Source organism: Rhincodon typus, chromosome 21 (assembly GCF_021869965.1).
Source record: "Rhincodon typus isolate 14 chromosome 21, sRhiTyp1.1, whole genome shotgun sequence".
Lineage (NCBI taxonomy): Eukaryota > Metazoa > Chordata > Chondrichthyes > Orectolobiformes > Rhincodontidae > Rhincodon > Rhincodon typus.
In genome coordinates, this window is record NC_063352.1 from 5,827,575 (window position 1) to 5,848,357 (window position 20,783).

A 20,783-nucleotide genomic window follows, 5' to 3' on the forward strand; every position below is an offset into this window, starting at 1 on the left:
GGGAAAGGACCACCGCTGATGAACAGGTTGTTGTAGGTAATTGATCACTTCCCAGTGCTGGTGTTAAATAGACAGATGCTGAACAGTTCATTAACAAGTTAAATTTAGAGACAATAAGCACTGTAGATGCTGGAAGCCAGAGTCTATAGGTGTGAGGCTGGAAAAGCACAGCAGGTCAGACAGCATCCAAGGAGCAGGTAAGTCAATGTTTTGGGCCAGAACCCTTTGTCAGGACCGGGGAGGGGGAGGGGAACCCAGAAATGAACAGAGGAAGAGGGGTGGGGATTGGGGAAGGGTAGGAGAGATGGTGATACGTGGATGCAGGTAGGTGGTTATTATGATTTGTCTGTGGGAAGGGTGGAGTGGATAGGTGAGTGGGAAATTGGACAGGTTAGGTCAAGTCAGGAGGGGGAGGGCTGGACATGGGATAAGGCTGGGGATGGAAGGATTTTGAAGCTGGTGAACTCAATGTTAAGGCCATTGGGCTGTAAGCTTCCAAGGTGAAATATCAGGTATTGTTCCTCCAGTTTATCTTTGGCCTCACTCTGACAGTGGAGACGGCCAAGAATGGACATGTCGGAGGAGTGGGAGAGGGGAATTAAAAGGGATGACAACCGGAAAGTTGGGCTGGTTGTTGTGTGCAGATGCTGCACAAACCAGTCTCCAAGTTTACATTTGGCCTCTCTGGTATAGAGGAGACCACATTGGGAGCAACAGATGCAATAGATAAGGTTAGATGAAGTGCAGGTGTATCTCTGCCGGATCTGGAAGGATTGTCTGGGGCCTTGGACAGAGATGAGAGGGGAGGTGTAGGAGTAGGTGTAACACCTCTTGGGGTTGCAGGGAAAGGTACTTGTTGTGGTGGAGAAATTTGGTGGGGAGTGTAGAGTTGATGAGGAAGTCATGGAATGAACAGTCCCCGTAGAAAGCGGACAGGGGTGGGGCGGGAAATATTGGTGGTGGGTCTGATTGTAGGTGGCGGAAATGTAGAGGATGATGCGTTGGATCTGGAGGTTGGTGGGGTGGTTCGTGACGACTAGGAGACTCTATCCTTATTGCTGTGGGGCAAGGGCGTTTGAGGGCAGAAGTGTGGCAAATGAGGTTGAGCGCATCCTTAATTACAGAGGAAGGGAAATTAGGGTCCCTAAATTAGCAGGATTTTTGGGATATCCTGGAGTGGAACACTTCATCCTGGGAGCAGATGTGGCGGAGGCAGAGGAATTGGGAGTATGGGATAGCATTTATGCAGAGGGTGGGTGAGAGGGGCTGTAGTCGAGGTAGTTGTGGGAGTCAGTGGGTTTGAAATGGATGTTGGTGAGTTGGTTTTTGGAGATGGAGATGGAGATGGAGATGGAGAGGTCCAGGAAGGGAAGGGAAGTGTCAGAAATAGTCCAAGTGAATTTGAGGGTGGGGTGGAAGGTGTTGGCGAAGTTGATGATCTGCTCGAGCCCTTCGCGGGAGTACGAGGCTGCGCTGGTGCAGTCATCAATATAGCAGAGAAAGAGTGAGGGATGGTGCCAGTGTAGTTGCGGAAGAAGGACTGTTCCAAAAATCCTACAAAGCAGCAGTATAGCTTGGGCCTATAGGAACTGGGAGGAATCGAACGAGAAATTGTTGACCGTGTGGACCAGTTCAGCCAAGTGAATGAGTGTCAGTAAAGGGGGAACTGGTTGGGCCTATGGAACAGGAAGAAGCAGGGGGGCTTTTAAGCCCTCTGTGTGGGGTATGCAGGTGTACAGGGACTGTAGGTCCATGATGAAGATGAGGTGTTGGGGTCCAGGGAATTGAAAGTTTTTGGAAAAGCTGCAGAGTGTGGGTTGTGTCACAGAATTTATATTTATACTTGTAAGTTAATAATTTAAATTTAGACCTTTATACACGGTCACAATTTGATAGATTCCTCCATGAGATTTATGATCTTACCACTGTAAACTTCATTTCCCACAACACCGGAAAACCGAAAGAAGACCCTACCTGTGCTATTCTGCAATCTGGAAGAATTTATTTTCTTTCTTAGAGAAATAAATGCATCATTCAGGTTTTCTTTTTTATTATTCATTCATGGGATGAGGGCGTCGCTGGCTAGGTCAACATTTATTGCCGCTCCCTAATTGCCCAGAGAGCAGTTGAATCAAACACATTGCTGTGGGTCTGGAATCACACGTAGACCAGATCAGGTAAGGATGGCAGTTTCCTTCCCTAAAAGATACTAGTGAACCAGACGGGTTTTTCCGACAATCAGCAATGGGTTGACAGTCGTCATTAGACTCTCAATTCCAGATATTTATTCGCAGGACTTGAACCCAGGTGACCAGAACATTACCTGGGTCTCTGGATTAACAATCCAATGATCATACCACTAGCCATTGCCTCTGGCATGCATTGTATATCTAAAGTGTACTTGAATATTTTCTTTTTAACCATGTTGGGTTTTAATATGTGACAGTGCCTCAGGTCTGTAGCCTATGATTGAATATCTACCAGTTTAATAATGGTGTGAAGTTATTGCCTTCCTATGTGAGAATCAGTCAATCTGTAATAATTGCCTTTATGATATAGCTTTTTCATTTAATGTAAGTCTGGGATTGTTTGAAGGATGAAAACACAGCTTTTCTTGTTCCAGCATGTTGCTGCCTACCCCAGACATATTATTCTGTCTTTGATAAATGTTGCATGTCTACATTTTTAATCTTTTCAGTTCGCTACATTTTGAAAGAATATTTCTAACATAAACCTCTTACAAGTTTTCAAGATAACTACACTCCTCCAGTTTGGCCTCTTAGGCACCCCCAATTTCCTTTGCACGTGGTAGGTGTACATTTAGGCCCTGAGGAAATTAAAGTTGGGAATACCCCATGTAAATCTCTTACTACTTAACATCGATTTCTTTGATCAAGGTTTTTGTTACCTGTCCTGGTATTTCTTTATATGGTTCAGCACCAAATTTATGTTTGAACTCCTAAGGACATTTAATAACATCAGGATGCTATATAAATTCAATTTACTGTTGCTCACTTCTGTAGGTGGAGCTTATTGTTCCTCCCTCAAGGAGTTGATCTTCGTCCTTCTGTAACATTACTAAATGCTGATCATGAAGTGTAGAATGTTTGATTTACAAATACCGGTATTCAGAATATGAAAAGGAAAACAAAAATTGATGCAATCTTTATCACAACATTTTGAGTGGAGAGTTGAAATGTTAACCTTTTGTTCAGGTGCTGACTCACCAACATATTTCCCAATGTGTTTTTGTACAGCTTTTAGACTAGTTTCTAGTTTTAATGTTTCTTTTAAAATTATAGCTCGTCTAAATTTTAAAACACAATTAAAAAAGATGCTTGACTAGCCCTTCTAAAAAGTTTTGTTTTCTCCTTCCTTGGGTTCCACGTCATTTCCCCATTTCCTGGCCAGCACATGGAAAAGTAACCTATGCAGACATCTGTCAATTTTGCTATCTAGACAGGCATGAGGAAATCTGAATTTGTCTCAGTGCTTGCAAACCCATTTTGCAATGTAAGCAGGATAAATACTAATATAAAGATGATGCAACATTATATGGTGGAAAATGTTACTGCTATTGTGAAGCGTCTCTGAGAAAATGTGTTTCTGGGTGTGGAGCTTGTCTTGCTTCCTGTGGTATATGTGCAAGTCTTTATTAGTTATGATTATGTCCAGTTTAACTAGTTTCATTCAGAAACTACATTTAATTCTTCTTACTAAGCAGTGGTCAGCTTTTACTGTATCATGTTTCACAATCTCGGCTTAAACCATTTGGTTTGGAAATGAGGTTTAGATGCTGTTAGCATTCAGAGACTGATTGCATAATAGAAGCCAGATTGATCTGACATTAAACATGTGGATTCTTTTGTAATATTAGCATGCCTAGCTTTCATTGGTGGTTATCAATCTGTCAGTATATTATCTAAAATGCACTGGAATAGTTTGGAAGTTGATCTGATGTGGATGCTCAGTTTTTCGTGGAACAAGAAAACCAATTGGAGTGAAATGAGATTATGAGGACTGACATCTTTGTGATAGTTTTACTAGATGATGTGCCAGCACAAAAAAGAAATGCCTTAATCTTCCTATTGAAATCACAAACCGCAAGGACCTTCAAGATCGAGTATAAAGGCAGCAGTTCCTGTTGATAATTGGCGTCTGGCAGGATTCCTGAGGGGGCTGAAACTGACTCACTGACTGCTTTTTGTATCGGGGCTGATCTAATTGGTACACTCACAACAGCCAGGTCTTGGTCTGCCTCTCAAAAGCAGATTCCTGCAGTACTGTTGCAGGCTTTTGCTGTGCATACTGGAATGCCTGACATGTTTTCTACGTACTTCCATGGAACTAATTTACAAATCAGAAGCAAAGTATCAGGGTTCTGTGAGATTTTGTGCATTGGCAGATGGCTCTGCTGGAACCAGAGAGGTCCATTGTGTTACAAAGTGCATTTAAATCAGGTGAATTTGTTTATCTTTCTGTCACTTCAAGGACAACTTAAAATGATTTTTATTCCAAACTCTGTTCACATGAACAGCTGTGTTGATTTACTATGGACTGAAAGTATGATGCACTTAGTCTGCATTGTGTTACAGATTGTTGATTGTTTGAGCGGTGAATGTAGGATCATTGGATATCAGTGCATCTAGTGATCAAGGATACAGAGGATGGTTGTCAGTACTAGGCTGACGTTCCTCTTGCTTACTCCATATGATGTATAAACATTGAACGTGTTACTTGTGCAGTGTAGTCATCAAACAAAGCAAACCATTCCGGTTGATGTTCCTGGCTAGCTGGAATAAAACAAGCACAGCGATGCTACACAAACCAAAGAATCCAAATTTTGCTTATTTTACCTCAAATGGCTAAGGAATTATAGATGTTGCTTTTGGATAACAATGATATCGATTGTGTACTGGGATAGTGAGTAGTATTGCTTAGAACTAGTCAAATTTAAAACGACTAAATCTTTTACAGGAATTATTTATTTATATGTGAACATTGGTTGGTTGTGTCGCCATTCAACTGGATTTTATACTTGTATTTTAATTTGTAAAGATTTTTTTTAAACTGCTGCTAACGTTCTTGCTCACTCATTTTATGATGATTTAAAGTGGACTGTTAGACAGGCGGACTTTTGGTGTGAGTTATGGAACTTTTTTTTTTCTGTGAGAAATTCTTACTGATTACGTTAGTGTAGTCCTAATGGAAAACCAGTCTGCAGAAATGGGGTAAGAGGACAGGAATGTTCACAGGACTGAATAAAAACATTTTTGATGATGATATGTCCTGAAGGGATATGTGCAAGGTCACAAGGGGACATGTCAGAGGTTAATGCTGTACTTTTAAGCCATAGTAACAACATTCACCAAACATTTAAGATTGCTAAATCCATCAGGATTACTGGGAACCAGATATTCCCTAGGGTGCTAATAAAAACCACCCCTGTATTCAGAATTTATTGGCTTTCTCTCAGCATGTTCAATATCAAAAAAATGTCATTGGTTAGAGGCAAAAGTAGTTTGCTTCCAGTCAGATTGATTTTGATTTCTTTTTACTCCTTTTAGCTGTTAATGTTTGTACAAATGTTGCTGGAAGCAGAATAATGAATTTACGATGCACAACTTAGTTAATGTAAAAATTGGCCAACACACTCAAACAAAGAAGTGAAGTTCTTTGAGCAACTTAAATTGACCAACAGCTCAATCAATTGATTCACAAAAATGGCAGCTTGACCTCACCCTCCTGGTTACTTCTAAGAATTTTCAGGATTTGCACATTAATTGCCAATTAAACTCAAAACAGATTTCATCTGTGCTTAAGATTTTAACTACCCTTTTAATAATAGGAATTACTTATACAATGGCAAGCAACGCCTCTGGCTCAGAAAGGGAACAGTTTAAGTGATCATATCTCCTTCCTGTACATAATAAATTGTTCTTGGACATTTAAAAAATTTCAAACTTTTATTTTCTTGTACTTTGCTCTTTTCTGTTTCTCTCTGAATCCAATAACTTACTTTTTCTGAATGTGATTTGATTCCATATCATTTGCTTTAATTTACTTTCTCATCTGTTATTTTCTGATTCTTTCATAATTCTTAAATTTCAGTGGTTAAGGAGAAACATTATTGGCTTTGTTATATTCACTGACGCACAAATTTACCAGTATCTTTGTAAGTGTAATTATCAAGGGGATTTACGCGTAATGACCTGAGGTATGGGTGAAGAGCTAAATAAACATTTTACGTTTGTCTTTACCTGTGAGGCCGACGCTGCCAAGGCGGTGGTGATGGGAGGAAGTTCAGTCACTAGGAGGGTTTAAAATTGATAACGCTGATGTATTGATAACGCACTGGGATTGGATGAAATGCATCCAAGGATAGTGCATGAAGTGAGTGTGGAGATTGCAGAGACACTGGCCATAATCTTTCAATTTTCCCTGGATTTGGGGGTGATGCTGAAGAACTGGAGGTTCACAAACGTTACAGCCCTTGTTAAAAAGGATTGTAAAGGTAAACCCAGTAATTACAGTACTGTAACTTTAATTTCAGTGGTGGGGCATCTGCCCAAAACATTTATTCTTGATAGAATTAGTAGTCTCGTGGGAAAATGTGAATTATGTATGTAGAGCAACATGGATTTGTTAATGGAAATTCATGTCTGAATAACTTGCTAAGTTTTTTTTGAGGAGGTAGTAGAGGGTGGATGAGCACAATTTTGGTGAGGTATACATGGACTTCCAGAAAGCATTTGATATGGTATGACACAATAGCATTGTGAGCAAAATTATAGCTCAGGAATAAAAGAGTTGGTTATATAATAAGAGTGACGGCCAGTAGGTATTTTTCAGGCTGAGGAAGGTGTGTAGTCATGCTCTCCAGATATCAGCTTTGGGGCCCTTGCTTTTCTTATAAATGATCTAGATATTGGTGTTCAGTGAACAATTTCAAAGTTTGCAGATGACACAAAACTTGGGAGCCTAGTCTTTGTTTATGTTTTTTTTTTCTGTAAGGAAAATAGTGTAGAATGCCACAGGGACTTAGACTTAAGTTAGTGGTGTGAGCAGACAGGTGGCAGATGAAGTTCACTTCAATGTGGAGAAGTGTGAGCTGATATATTTTGATACAAAGAAAATGGACAGACAGTATACTATAGATGCTTTTATTGTAAATGGTATGCAGAAGCAGAAAGACATGACTGTCATTAAAGTGACAGGACAAGTAGAGACAACCATGTTTTAATACATAGTGTTCTCAGCTTCATTAAAAGGGGCGCAGAGTACAAGAGCAAGGAGGTTATGATGGACTTGTATAAGACAGTAGTTAGACCTCAGCTGGAGTATTTTGTACAGTTCGAGGTGCCTCACTTTAGGAAGGATGTGAACATAACTGGAGAGTGTGCAGAAGAGGTTTAAACCATGGTTCCAGAGGTGAGAAACTTAGCTATGAGGGCAGATTGGAGATTTTGAGACTGTTGCCCTTGGAGGGAAGGCTAAGAGGAGATTTGATAGTTTTCAAAATCATGATGGGTCTGGACGGAGTACATGTGGAGAAACTGTTCTGCTTATAAAACGATTGAGAACCAGGAGGGCACAGTTTAAAGTGTATTGTGAGGTGAGAGAAATCTTTTTCATGTGGCGCGTAGTTAGGGGATGTGATGCAGAGTGACAGCAACAGTGAGGGTTCATTTCCTAGACCAGCTGAGGTTACCATGAAGGATTCTCCTTTTCAAGCTCACCTGAGGTGTGGTGTCCCTCAGGGTAAAACTGCTACCAGTCTTGTCTCTGTAATGAGAGAACAGCCGTAAGGTCTGGTAAGACGATGGTGACTTTACCTTTTCTTTGGTTAGAGGATGGAATGCACTACCTGGAAGTGTAGTGGACTTAAGATTAATTGAGCCATTTAAAAGATAACAATCAGCAATGGCTTCATGGTCATCATTAGATTCTTAATTCCAGATATTTTATTGAAATCAAATTCCATCATCTGCCATGGCAGGATTTGAACTGGGTCCCCAGAACATTATCTGGGTCTCTGGATTAACGTCCAGCGATAATACCACTACACCATTACCTCCCCCTCAAGTTTACTGCATAAATACTTGGACATCACAGCGGATTGTGGTATTTGAGGTATATAACTTTTGACGGTTTATCAAGAGGGCTGATTGATCAAGGTCCAGTTAAAAGAAAGTTTGCTGTATTTAAATAATCAGAATTACAGGAAAAAGGCAGCAGATTAGCAAAAAGTCAAAATGTTCAGAGCCTGTGCAGACACAATGGGCCAAATGGCCTCCTGTGCCATAAAAATTTTATTATTCTGAATGTACCCTTTCAAAAATTAAGCTGAAAGTCAAAAGAATAATTCTAACCAATACTAAGTGTCCATCGTGAGATGCCCCACTTCAGGTAGATTTGGGCCTTCCTTTCAGTTGTTCGGTAATCTGAGTGGATTTTTAAACTTTTTAAAAATTTATTCTTTCATAGGATGTAAGTGCTGGCTAAACCATTACTCATCCCTAATTTTCCATAATCATTATCTGATTCTAAGTACTTTACATTCACCTCCCCTACCCAACTCTTCCCCAGTAGGCTAGGAGGTGAGGGTTGTCGTGTCTGTTGTCATCGTGCCACTTGGGCAATCTACTGGCAATGAAGAGTGGCAGGTAGCTTATCCACCTGAGGTCTAGGCTGTCTTTCTGTAACCTTTCTCTCCAAATACATTTTTTTGCACACATTTCTAGCCAGACCCTTGGGTGGTTTTAATAATGTGAAGTTGTCAGATGGCAGATTCATATCAACAAAACCTGTGTTGAGATAGTTGGTATTTTCATAATTTATAGAATAAAACTAAATTATTCAAAGAGCTGCAAAAATCTTATCTGGCACAGTTGTAAATCAGAACAGATTATTAGTAATATTAAGTGCAACATTTGGGTCTGTTGTTTTGGTAATGGATTTCTTGAAGTATAATGCAGGCTTGTACAGCAGGGAAATCCATATTGAACACATTACAAAACCTTTAACAGTTCTTGATGTTCCATCTTTTTGGCATGCCAGTTTCTTCAGAATTCCTCACGACTATCTGAAATAAAATATTTGGATTTGACATAGTATGTTAGATCAGGCAGAGTTAGTGCATTTTTTAAATTTAAAAATATCTTTCTTTAGTGTTGGGAGTTTGTAAATAATTTTAGTATGGGACTGCCAGAGAACTGACAGAACTCTTTTAAAGCAAAATACTTCGTCCATTGCTGAGTTTTATTGACGGTGAAACATGAATATTATTGTGAAAGGCTTGACTGGCTGATATTTTGATACAGTGACCAACTTTGTGGCTCATACTTGTGTACATTATTTTTGAACTGATACCATTGGTATATCAGTTAGTCCTTCTCACCCCAACTCTGACGACTGTGGAATGCCAGGAAATGACCTATAAAGTATTCAATTAAAATGATCACTGGCCTAACACGACAAAACATGTTGAAGGAGAGCAAGTTCCTAGGAGAAGAATAGCTGGTGATAGCACAATTTCTGTGGTTTTGGTTTTGCATAAGGCTAATATGAAGCTTTTTAATGTTGTACATCACTAATAATATTATACCATTTAATTTCACCTTATTACAATGCTGTGTGAACCTGCATAATTCACATTTCCACAATATTTTGTTTTTTTTTCAAATTGCTAGAAACAGAATTATAGGAATGTGGCAGTGGGGGAGCTTCACATGTGACAGTTGTTTAACAAAAGACTACTAGGTGTAGCAGAAAACCTGTAGAGCATAAACTAACCCCCAAGTTTAATGCCTGGCTGATGCTTAATTACCTTGGGCTGTGGTGCTGAGTCTTCTAGGTGAAAAGTTTCAGAAGAAACTTCTGTTCTGATTGCTATCCATAACCCAAGCCTGGACACTATGGTGGACCTTTTCTTCTAGTTACACAAACCTTAATGTTGGTTACGTTTCCGCATCTGGAGCACTGAGTGCAAAGGGTAAGGGTTTGATGTATTTCCAGTGAAGGAAGCTGTTCCAGCAGCCCTGTCTCTTTGTGATGATAGATCTTTATAGAATCAAGGAACGATAATAGGAGGAGGCTATTCAGCCTCTCAGCTGTCTGTAAAACCTAATCGAACTACACCCCGCAAACCCCACCCCCCAACACACGCACACAGTCCTACAGATAAACAACCATTTGTAACCTTTTTCTGTTTCCCATCACTCAGGCAACTTTGTATGTGTGCTGTGCTGCCGCTATCCCTTTTAATTTAAAGCTATTTGTAGCTTTGCCGTTAAGCATGTTATGTAGTGCTTTCATAGAATCCCTCCAGTGTGGAAACAGATCTTTCGGCCCAACAAGTCCACACTGACCCTTGGTGCATCCCACCCCAACCCGTTCCCCTATAACCCACCTAATCTACACATCCCTGAACACGATAGGCAACTTAGCATAGCCACTCCACCTAGCCTGCACATCTTTGGACTGTGGGAGAAAACTGGAGTGCCTTGGAGGAAACCCACACAGTCGCCCAAGAGTAGAATCGAACCTGACACTGTGAGGCAGCAGCGCTAACCACTGAGCCCCTCAAAAGTCTATGTACACAAAATTGACTGCATTACCCTCGTTAGCCTTGTTAACACTTGTTCATTGAAAAACTTAAAATTTGTTGTGACCAAACCCACATCAACAGGACACTGGAGAGGATGAAATCAAATGGTGGATAGTGTTAATGCTGTTAAGTTGCTGAATTGAATGTTGCCCTGAAGGCGGGAAAGTGCCTAATGAAAATAAGGTGCTGGTTCCAGCTTGCAATGAGTTTCACTGTGACACTCCATTGACAGCTCCCTTTTAGTCCCTAAGAAGAACCATTGGACTCAAAACATTAACTCTGTTTCTCTCCACAGATGCTGCCAATCCTGATGTGTTTCTCTAGCACTTAGTTTTTATTGATAATGCAGTTCCTGCTTTGGAGAAAAGTTGCAGACAATGACTTCAGTTAGTGTAACTATAAATAATACATCATTTCCTAAGTTAAAATTCTAAATTGCTAATAAAACATAGATGTTAAAATTAATATCATATGCAGGAGAATTAGAGAGAGTAAAACAGATCTTTATTGAGCTGCTTGAGGCAAATTGATCTAATCAAAGTTGAATAATTATTAACAAGTAATGCTAAAAACAAATGGTTGAAAATAACAGTGATTAAAAAATGTTTCGAAACAGTAATTCTTGAGGATGGAAATTTGCAAACCAGAGTGCGTGCTCTGTGTCATTAGAGTCCTCTTTGAAATCATCAGGAATGTTCAAGTTCATGATAGCACACAGCCTAATAGATCCACGTTGCCACAGAGATCTTTCCCTTCATTCCTCTGGGTGTCTGTGTTTTTACTCTAAACTTCCACATTACATTAATTACATTACATTTCTGCTGACAATACTTCCTTGTTATCTCTCATTTTCCCCACTTAAAGATGCTTTCCTTTTCAACTGTGGAAAAGCTAATGTCAGCCCATGTTCAGATTTCTCCTTGTTTCGGGACTGCTGTCCCTTTATTCTTGGAAGCTCACCAATCCCACACCCAACTAACCTATTGCCATATGACTCTGTCCTCAACTGTCAAAAGCATCCCTGCTGTACAGCAGTACTTGCAAAGGCAGATGGCCATTACCAATTTCAGAAGCCAGAATGAAATGTTATGTAGACATAACACTTGAAACATTTCTGAACTGCACAGCATGAAAAATGCTCTGTTTAAATCAAGAAATTACTACAATGGTCGCTGCCTCTTAAGTTTCTGTATTCATTTCTGTATTCCAGCCTTGGGCGACTGTGTGGAGTTTGCACGTTCTCTGTGTCTGAATGGGTCTTCTCCAGGAGCTCCAGTTTCCTCACACAGGCCAAAGGTGTGCAAGTTAGGTGGATTGGCCGTGCTAAATTGCCCCTGTTGTTCAGTGATGTGCAGGCTAAGTGGATTAGCCATGGGAAATGTGGAGTTACAGGGATAGGATGGGTCTAAGTGGGATGTTCTTTGGAGGATTGGTGCAGATTCAATGGGCCAAATGGCCTCTTTCTGTACTGCAGGGATTCCATGATGCTCTGATGCTATGATTTTGCGTTTCATTAACATAAACTGTTTTATGTACACAGAATATGCAAATTAGCTGCCTATCCTAATGTTAGAAATCACAGAATAGAATCTAAAAAACCTGCAGAACTAAACATCAAACTAACTGCGGATTTATACTTTTTTAACATACACTTTTGCAAGGTCCAATTAATTTAATACATTGTGTAATGTTCAAGGGTTAGGTACTGCAGTGGAAAATTCGAGTCAGTTTTGTTCAATGACTCAGTTTCTTTCCTTAGGCTACATACAAGTACACCTTTGGTCACTGAGCAGACTTTCAAATGGTAAAGGTGATTCCTTTGGAGAAAGCAGTAACCCTTTACGTTATTAGTTTTGACTTGATTTCAGACTGGGACTTGTTTAACATTGCTAAGCGATGCCTCTTCATTTAGAAAACACTAACCCAGTGTCAGGCTGAACACAGCAATAAAGATAATCTCTCATTAGAGAGAGATGACTGGTGGTGATTTAACTTGAGGGTCGCCATGTCTCATGCAAAGGGAAAGGTTGAGAAGGAGAATCCTTCCTGCTAACCTCGGAATTGAATCCATACTATTGGCATCACTCTGCACCACAACCAGCCATCTAACCAACAGAGCTAACTAATCCCCAGTACCACAAGGTTTGATTAACTCAGTACAGCAACTTTCTATCACTGACTGATACTGCACAATTACTGCCCACGTATAGTAATTTTGTATTAAGTCTTAGATGCGGCAAAATACAAGATTGTGTTAAAAGCGTTGCAGGAAATTACTAGTGCTGCAAATAATACACTAAATTTTTTTAAAAATTTGAATATTGTATTGGAATCAAGTGGCCTTACCTGCCTGTGCTGGGTTTTTTTAAGAGTTATCCAATTATTCATAATTTTCTTTCATGAAGCAATGCTTAGCTTTACAGTTTTGAATGTTCTTTGAATAAAGTTTTGTCAGGAATGCATTGATGTGCAGATTTGCTACTTTAAAACATAGCAGAAGTAGGCCATTCACTCACTGTCTGCTGTGCCGTTCAATGCAATCATGGCTAATCTGATACTGCAGAACTTCATTTTCCTACCTTTACCTATTACCCTTGATTGCCCTACTAATTAAAAATCTGTCTGTCTCAGCCTCGGACAGGCTTAAAGTTCCAGCCTTTACAGCCCTCTGCATTAAAGAATTCAACAGATTCACTCCCCTTTGAGAAGAAATTTCTCTTCATTACTGTTTTAAATGGGTGACCCTTTATTCTGGGATTTTTTACTCTGGTCCTAGACTCTCCCAGAAGGGGAAAGAATCTTTCCACATCTATTGTGTTAAGTCCTCTGAGAATCTTGTATGTTTCAATAAGGTTACCTCTAATTCTTCTAACTACAATGAGTGTATCGTGTGCTGTCAATTTGAGTCTGGTCATGTGATGATGTCATAGGCTGTTTTTTGGAAGAAAACAGTCTAACATTGCAGCCTGTAGAGTAAATATCTCCTTGATAAAATACCTGCTGTTTAACACTTTGGTGGCCTGGTCCTTCTTGGGACTTAACATAAGAAGCAAACTAGTGACAAAGAAAACTATATTGAGATCCATTGAGTCAACCCACTGACTCATTTAAAAAAAAAAAAAAAAAAAAAATCCTGGTCCTCACTGCAGGTCTTGAAGTGCTTCGATTTAAAAAAAAAAAAATCAAAAGATGTACCTGAAACAGGTACATTTATCATAGAATTCATCATAGAGAATATGTGAACAGTGCAGAAGAAACTTCATCCCGAAGGTACAATGTGAGTACAGAGTACCCTACACAGGGAAATATTTTGAGCTAAGGGTATAGTTTGGAAAGGAACAGGGAGCTTAAGGAATACATTGTTTTAAACAGGAAAATGCGAGGTAGTCATAACATTTTCATGGTACATCATATTATGCCAGCACTTCGTGTTTTAAAAAATAATAGTGGGGCAGGAAAGTTTGGTGCCAAAGATCCATTTGGTAAAAATACAAAGAGCTAGAATTCCTACACAGAGATTTCTTCATTTTGTTCAAGCTATTACTTGTGGGATGTGGGCAGCACTGGCTGGCGAGCATTTCTTGCCCATCCCTAGCTGCCCTTGAAGGTGGTGGTGGGTTGCCCTCTTGAACCGCTGCAGTCCACTTGCTCTGGGTTGACTCACAATGCCCTTAGGGAGGGAATTCCAGGATTTTGACCCAGTGACAATGAAGGAACAGTGATATATTTCCAAGTCAGGATGGTGAGTGGCTTGGAGGGGAACTTGGAGGTGGTGGTGTTCCCATATATCTGCTGCCCTTGTCCTTCTAGATGGAAGTGGTCGTGCATTTGGAAGGTGCTGTCTGAGGATCTTTGGTGAATTTCTGCAGCGCATCTTGTAGATAGTACACACTGCTGTTACTGAGTGTCGGTGGTGGAGGGAGTGGATGTTTGTGGATGTAGTGCCAGTCAAGCAGGCTGCCTTGTCCTGGATGGTGTCAAGCTTCTTGAGTGTTGTTGGGGCTGCACTCATCCAGGCAATTGGGGAGTATTCCATCACACTCCTGACTCGTGCCTTGTAGATGGCGGACAGGCTTTGAGGAGTCAGGAGGGAAGTTACTCGCCGCAGTATTCCCAGCTTCTGACCTGCTCTTGTAACCACTGTGTTTATGTGGTGAGTCCAGTTGAGTTTCTGGTCAATCATAATCCCCAGGATGTTGATAGTGGAGGATTCAGTGATGGTAACAGTTGAATGCCAAGGGATGGTGGTTAGATTGTCTCTTATTGGTGTTGGTCATAACCTGGCATTTGTGTGGTGCGAATGTTACTTGCCACTTATCAGCCCAAATGTGGATATTGTCCAGATCTCGTTGCATTTGAACATGGACTGCTTCAGTATCTGAGGAGTCACGAATGGTGCTCAACATTGTGCAATTATCAGCGAACATCCCCACTCCTGACCTTATGATGGAGGGAAGGCCATTGATGAGGCAGCTGAAGATGGTTGGGCCTAGGACACTACCCTGAGGAACTCCTGCAGAGATGACTGACCTCCAACCACCATTATTGAAGCAGATACAGTCATCTCTGCATTCTTGAGTATTATGGGAGAAAAACTTGTAACCACTTGATGAATCTGGTACAGGTGAAATTTATGAAGAAATAAAAGGAATCCTGTAGAATCACTTAATACCAAAAAGGTTCAGATTCCACAAATGCAACCAATATGATGGTGAATCTATCTCCCAGTTCATAGCAACTTTAAAGAAGTTAGCAGAATTCTGCGAATCTTGTCTCTGATGCTATCAGAGACAAGATGTGTAACAATCCAGAAGAGATGATTGACAGAAAGAAACCTAGACTTAAAGAAAGCATCAGAAATAGCAATCTCAATGGAACTAGCAGCCAAGGAAGCTCAGTAACTCAGCTCGAGCATGAGAATTCACAAAATGGCATCTGAGAGACGAGCTCCACCACAGACACAAAGCTGCTATCAGTGTGGGAAAACAGATCATGCAGCAGCTAATTTGCTGCCTTGAGGAAGCTGTATACAGAAATTGTGGGGGGTGAGGAAAAGGGCATTTTGAACGAGTGTGTTTAAGGAAGAAACGTGAACAACATACCCTAGATTAGGAAGAAAAGCTACACGGTATAAAAAGGGCATGAGGTTGTCCGAGTCACATGAGTATCTGCTGTGCACACAGTGGATGGTGTTCCCATGTGTGATGGTGGTATCCACGTCAATGACCTGATGTGATTTGGCCAGTGTTGCCTATCTCATATGTTGCAGGTGAGGATGCCCCAGGGCATGATATATCGGCGAAACCATGCCGACGCTACGACAAAGGATGAATGGAAGCTGCGCAACAATCGCCAGACGGGGGCATTCCCTCCCAGTGTGGGAACACTTCAGCGGTCAAGGGCGTTCGGCTTTGGATCTTCGAATAAGCGTCCTTTGAGGTGGACTTTGGGATACACAACAACACGGAGTTGCCGAGCAGAGGCTGATAGCCAAATTTGCCACCCACAAGGACGGTCTCAACCATGACCCCACCACACTAAACATTCTCGTGCGCGCTCTCTCTCACGAGCTCTAGCACTTGTGCACACGCTCACTGTCACAGATATACTCCCTCTCTCACACACGCGTGTGCACGCGTGCATACGCATGTACATACATATAAATCTATGGGGTGAATTTGCATTTGCAGAATTCATTCTATCTCATGCAAAAAGCGCGTAATTTGTAGACACAGTCAATCAGTAGAGCATTTTATAACTTCCTGCTTTGGAAATAGAACCAGTCTGACTTCAGGTTAAATCACAGATTCTAAACAAGGCTTCATGCCTAAAATGCATTGTCTGACTTGAAATGTCACCTCTTGTATACACTGATAAAACCTTTGGTTATCAGGGGCAGTGACTTGAAAGGAATTTTGGGATTTGTAGTTTAATCAATTGAAACCTGCATCTCATTTCTAACTGATTAAAGATTTAACAGGAGGGAGTCAGTCAGCCATTTTAGGTTTATTCAATATATTCGCAACAGTTGTATGATCTCTTGATCTTTTACTTAAAAAATAAAATTCTGTGTCTTGATGCCTCTCTCACTACACCTGAGGAAGGAGCAACAGTTTTCAAATAAACCTGTAGGACTATAACCTGGTGTCGTGTGATTTTTGACCTTGTCCAACCCAGTCCAACACTGGCACCTTCACATCATAGTCATTCATCAAAACATCTTTAAACATTTAAATTTGTCTCTGAAATTGCTAGCGTTAATTGAGACCCAAAACATTACTGGTTGTATGTAGCAATTAAAAATTTAGTGAGATTACTGAGATATTGCAGTTTTGCCTAAGTGCAATCACGTGGAGTCAACAATAGAACTCACCAAGAAGTTGAATACTGTAGTGTCATGAAACTGTTTGTAAAATAGATATAGCTCAATTTCAAATCATAATTTGAATAGTTTTTTCAAAAGATTGTTCTGATAGGCAGAGTTTCTGAAATAGCCAAATTATTAACAGATGTACCATTAGCAGTAGAGACAGTATAGAAGCATACAGCCTACTCACATTAGCAGATTATCTACTTCATTGGATATTGGGTCTGTAACTTTGTGGCTAGATTTTCTTATTCTAAATGTGTAGCGACAAGATGGTTGGATACTTACTAAAGAATGATTGCACCGATTTCCTGTTAGCTCACCATTGCAGTCTGAGGAGAGACCAAGAACGGTATGGTACTTCCTTAATTAGCCCAAAATTTCTGACCCAAGGAACTGATACAGGACTTCCTGTAATTGATCCTATTTACAGGTTCTCTAGACAGCTTGGAAATTGGGGAAATGGTCACTCAGTTTTGTGGCAAAAATTTCATTCTTGCTCATTTTTCTGCTTGGCTCAGTATTAAGGAAAAAGCAACAAAGATGCAAACGTGAAAAAGTCTTTAATAACGGAAGCAGAATCAACAACTTCTTAAAATGAATTTTTTTGTTACTTGAAGAAAGGATAGTACAGTTTGGAGAGTCAGCCAAAGAGTGGGATTAGATTAGGGTGTGGAGAAATACATCAGTGCACACATAATGATGATGGGATTATTTCTGGGTGTAATATTCTGTAAATATGAATAACACCATGAGAACCTTTTAGGAAAGGTTTCACTGAACGATAATTTTGACATCCGAGTGTTAGGTAGGTGAACGGTAATTTTCAGCCTCATATTTTAAAAACTTTTTTAAAATTTCATGGGAACTTTGCATCTATCTTCACAAAGGCAGATGATTAAGGTCATATTAACTTACAAGAAGGAAGTTATCTAAAGGACAGTAATAGGGAAGATGTACTGAAATATTTAATATTACTGAAAGTTAGTTGGAATAGACTGCATCCTAAGTTGTTGGAAAAACAAAGGTAGAAATAGCAGAGAGACCAGTCACAATCTTTGAATCCTCCTTAGATTCAGGAGACACAGCATAAGACAAGACAGCTGCTATTGTTATGTGATTTTCTATTTTTATGAATATCAATAAACTGGGAAACTACAGATCAGTCAGTCCCAACAGGGACGTTATTGGAAAGGTACGTCAGGGAAAAGATGATTTCTGTTTGTAAAGGCACGGTTTAATCTGGGAGAGCTGGGATATATTTGTTAAAAGCAAATCTTGTCTGATTTGCTTGTTCTTCGTTGAAGTAACAGAGATTGTTGATCAAGGTCAATAGGAGATAGTCATACAGCATGGAAATAGATTGTTCAATCCAACTTGTCTGTGTTGACTAGTTTTCCAAACTAAACTAATCCCACTTGCCTGCATTTGGACCATATTCCTCTAAACCTTTCCTGTTCATGTACCTGTCCAAATGTCTTTTAAATGTTGTAACTGTACTTGCATCTACCATGTCCTCTGTCATTTCATTCCATACACGCACGACCCTCTGTGAAAAAGTTGCCCCTCAGATCTGTTTTAAATCTTACCCCTCTCACCTTAAACCTATGCCCTCCATTTTTGAATACCCCTACACTAGGAAAAGGACTTTTGCTATACACCTTATCTATGCATATAAGTATGTACTTTTTGAAAGTTTTGATAAAGTGGCACAGAATGCTCATTAAGAGGATGAAAGTCTGTGGAATTTGGGGGGAAAATAACAGGTTGAAATGACTAGAGTCTTTGAGAATGGAAAAATATTAATAAAAACATTAAAAGGCAATTTGATTCATGCATTTGATGTTTTTTTAAAAACAAAAATTTGCTTAAAACATTATGTTGGAGGAATGCAGTAGTTATAAAATAGGAGTTATTATGCAATACAGTGTTGATATTTCTAACAATAAAAATTGTGTGATTTTGTTCTTTATAAAATCCTAAATCCAAAGAATCATTGTAAATGGGGAATGAGAGCTGCTTACAGAACAAATGAACCAAGGACTGATTATATATGTCATCCAGGAGTTTTGGATGAATGAGTGTGTTATACTTAAGCTGGAGTGTGACTGCCTTTGCCTTTGGTTTCAAATGGATGTGATAACACAAGATAACATTATTCCACTTAGTCTATACCAAAAAAGCAATGTCTTTTTAGACTTGAAAAAATGAAACTACTTAGATTTTCAATTATACTTTATGGAGGGACAAACAGGGATTCTTGTTCAACACTGGTTGTAAGTATAAAGACTGTATCTTTTATTTTCTGTATTTATGATTGTGGACTGAAATGGGGAAAAGGACTCTCTTAAAAACCAAGGCTTGTGGAATGGTTTGCTACGGTACCAGCATTTATCAGTAAATGCTGTTTACACTGTTTAATCAGTAGGGAAGTTTGCTTGCAGATGAACTGGCACCAGCGCATGTGTACGAAATGAAATTCGGCTAGCAACAAGTAGCTCAATGGTCTCTACAATGACAACCAGTTGATGGCAAAGGCATTCTGCCTGCCAACATCCGTGTGATTGGCTCCCGAGTAGCTGAACTTTAGGTATGAGCAATATAGTTAGAAATCTTCACAAGAGAAAGTGATGCCCTTTCCTCTGTAGTTAAAAAACACTAAAAGCCTGAAGAAAACCAGCTTATTAATCCTCACCAGTTGCTATAAGCTGTGATGCTTAATGAATGAAAATTTACAATTTAAAGAAGTCACTTTATGCCTCCTGCAAGGAAGTGAAACTATGAAACTATCTGAAGAAGAGAGAGATCAATAAATAGCAAGTCCTGAGAAGTAAAAGGATCATCTCAGTCAATCTGGCAGTTCTGGTCATCCTGCTTTAGAAAGGATATTATTAAATTGAAACGGATGCAGAAAAGATTTACAAGGATGTTACTGGGACTGGAAGGTTTAAGTTATAGGGAGAGGCTGGATAGGCTGTGATGTTTTACCCTGGCACGTAAGTGGTTGAGGAGTAACCTTATAGAGGTTTATAAAATCATGAGGGGCATAGATAAGGTGAATAGCAAAGGTCTTTTCCATAGGGAAAGGGAGTTTAAAAACTTGGTGCATAATTTTAAGGTGAGAAGAAAGATTTAAAAGGGACATTCCCTACCCTCCCCACCACAACCCACACACACACACACACACACACACACACACACACACACACACACACTCATGTGTGAATGGATTGCCAGAAGAAGTGGTAAAGGACTGGTACATAAATAGGAAAGGATTAGAGGGATATGGACCAAATGCAGGCAAGTGGGCCTAGTTTAGTTTGGGAAAGCTGGTGGACATGGATGAGTTGGACCAAAGGGCCTGTTTCTACGCTGTATGACTCTCACGTACTACAGTGATCCATGTGGGAGTAAAAGGTACTCATAATGCATTGGAGTTGTCATGTTTGATTTAATCACTTTCATACTACTTAATTTTAGCATAGAAATGGGCTATTCTATGCTGCAGGCTTCTGTTAGTATCTATCTTCCTCCCCTAACTACTTAATTTCACACAATGAACGTGTACTTCTATACCTTTCTCTCTCATGTTTATCTCGCTTTGTCTTACATGCAAGTAGGCTATTCCCTTCAATGCTCCATGAAGCAACCAGTTCCACTTGCTCACCCTCTGTCTGAGTACTGATGTTTCTTCTAACTTCACTGTTAGATTGATTACTACCAAGTGATGACAAGAATATATAGTAATCAAATCAGGCAACTATTCTTCAGTAGCCACATATTGCCTTCAAGTCAAAGAGACATTCT

The 20,783-nt window shown here is 39.9% G+C and overlaps 1 protein-coding gene across 5 annotated transcripts in view; it reads left to right on the plus strand.

Moving 5' to 3' along the window:
- The window catches only part of mrtfba (myocardin related transcription factor Ba), a 242,285-nt gene that overhangs the window by 144,677 nt on the left and 76,825 nt on the right, over positions 1–20,783 (plus strand). The window contains exon 1 of one of the 5 annotated variants that reach the window (XM_048609806.1): positions 4,255–4,460. The exons of the other annotated variants lie outside the window; for them this stretch is intronic. Within the exon in view, the coding sequence (XP_048465763.1) occupies positions 4,406–4,460 (55 nt within the window). The 5' untranslated portion in view covers positions 4,255–4,405. Of the gene's footprint in view, positions 1–4,254; positions 4,461–20,783 lie in introns of those variants that run through there. 5 annotated transcript variants of the gene reach the window in all.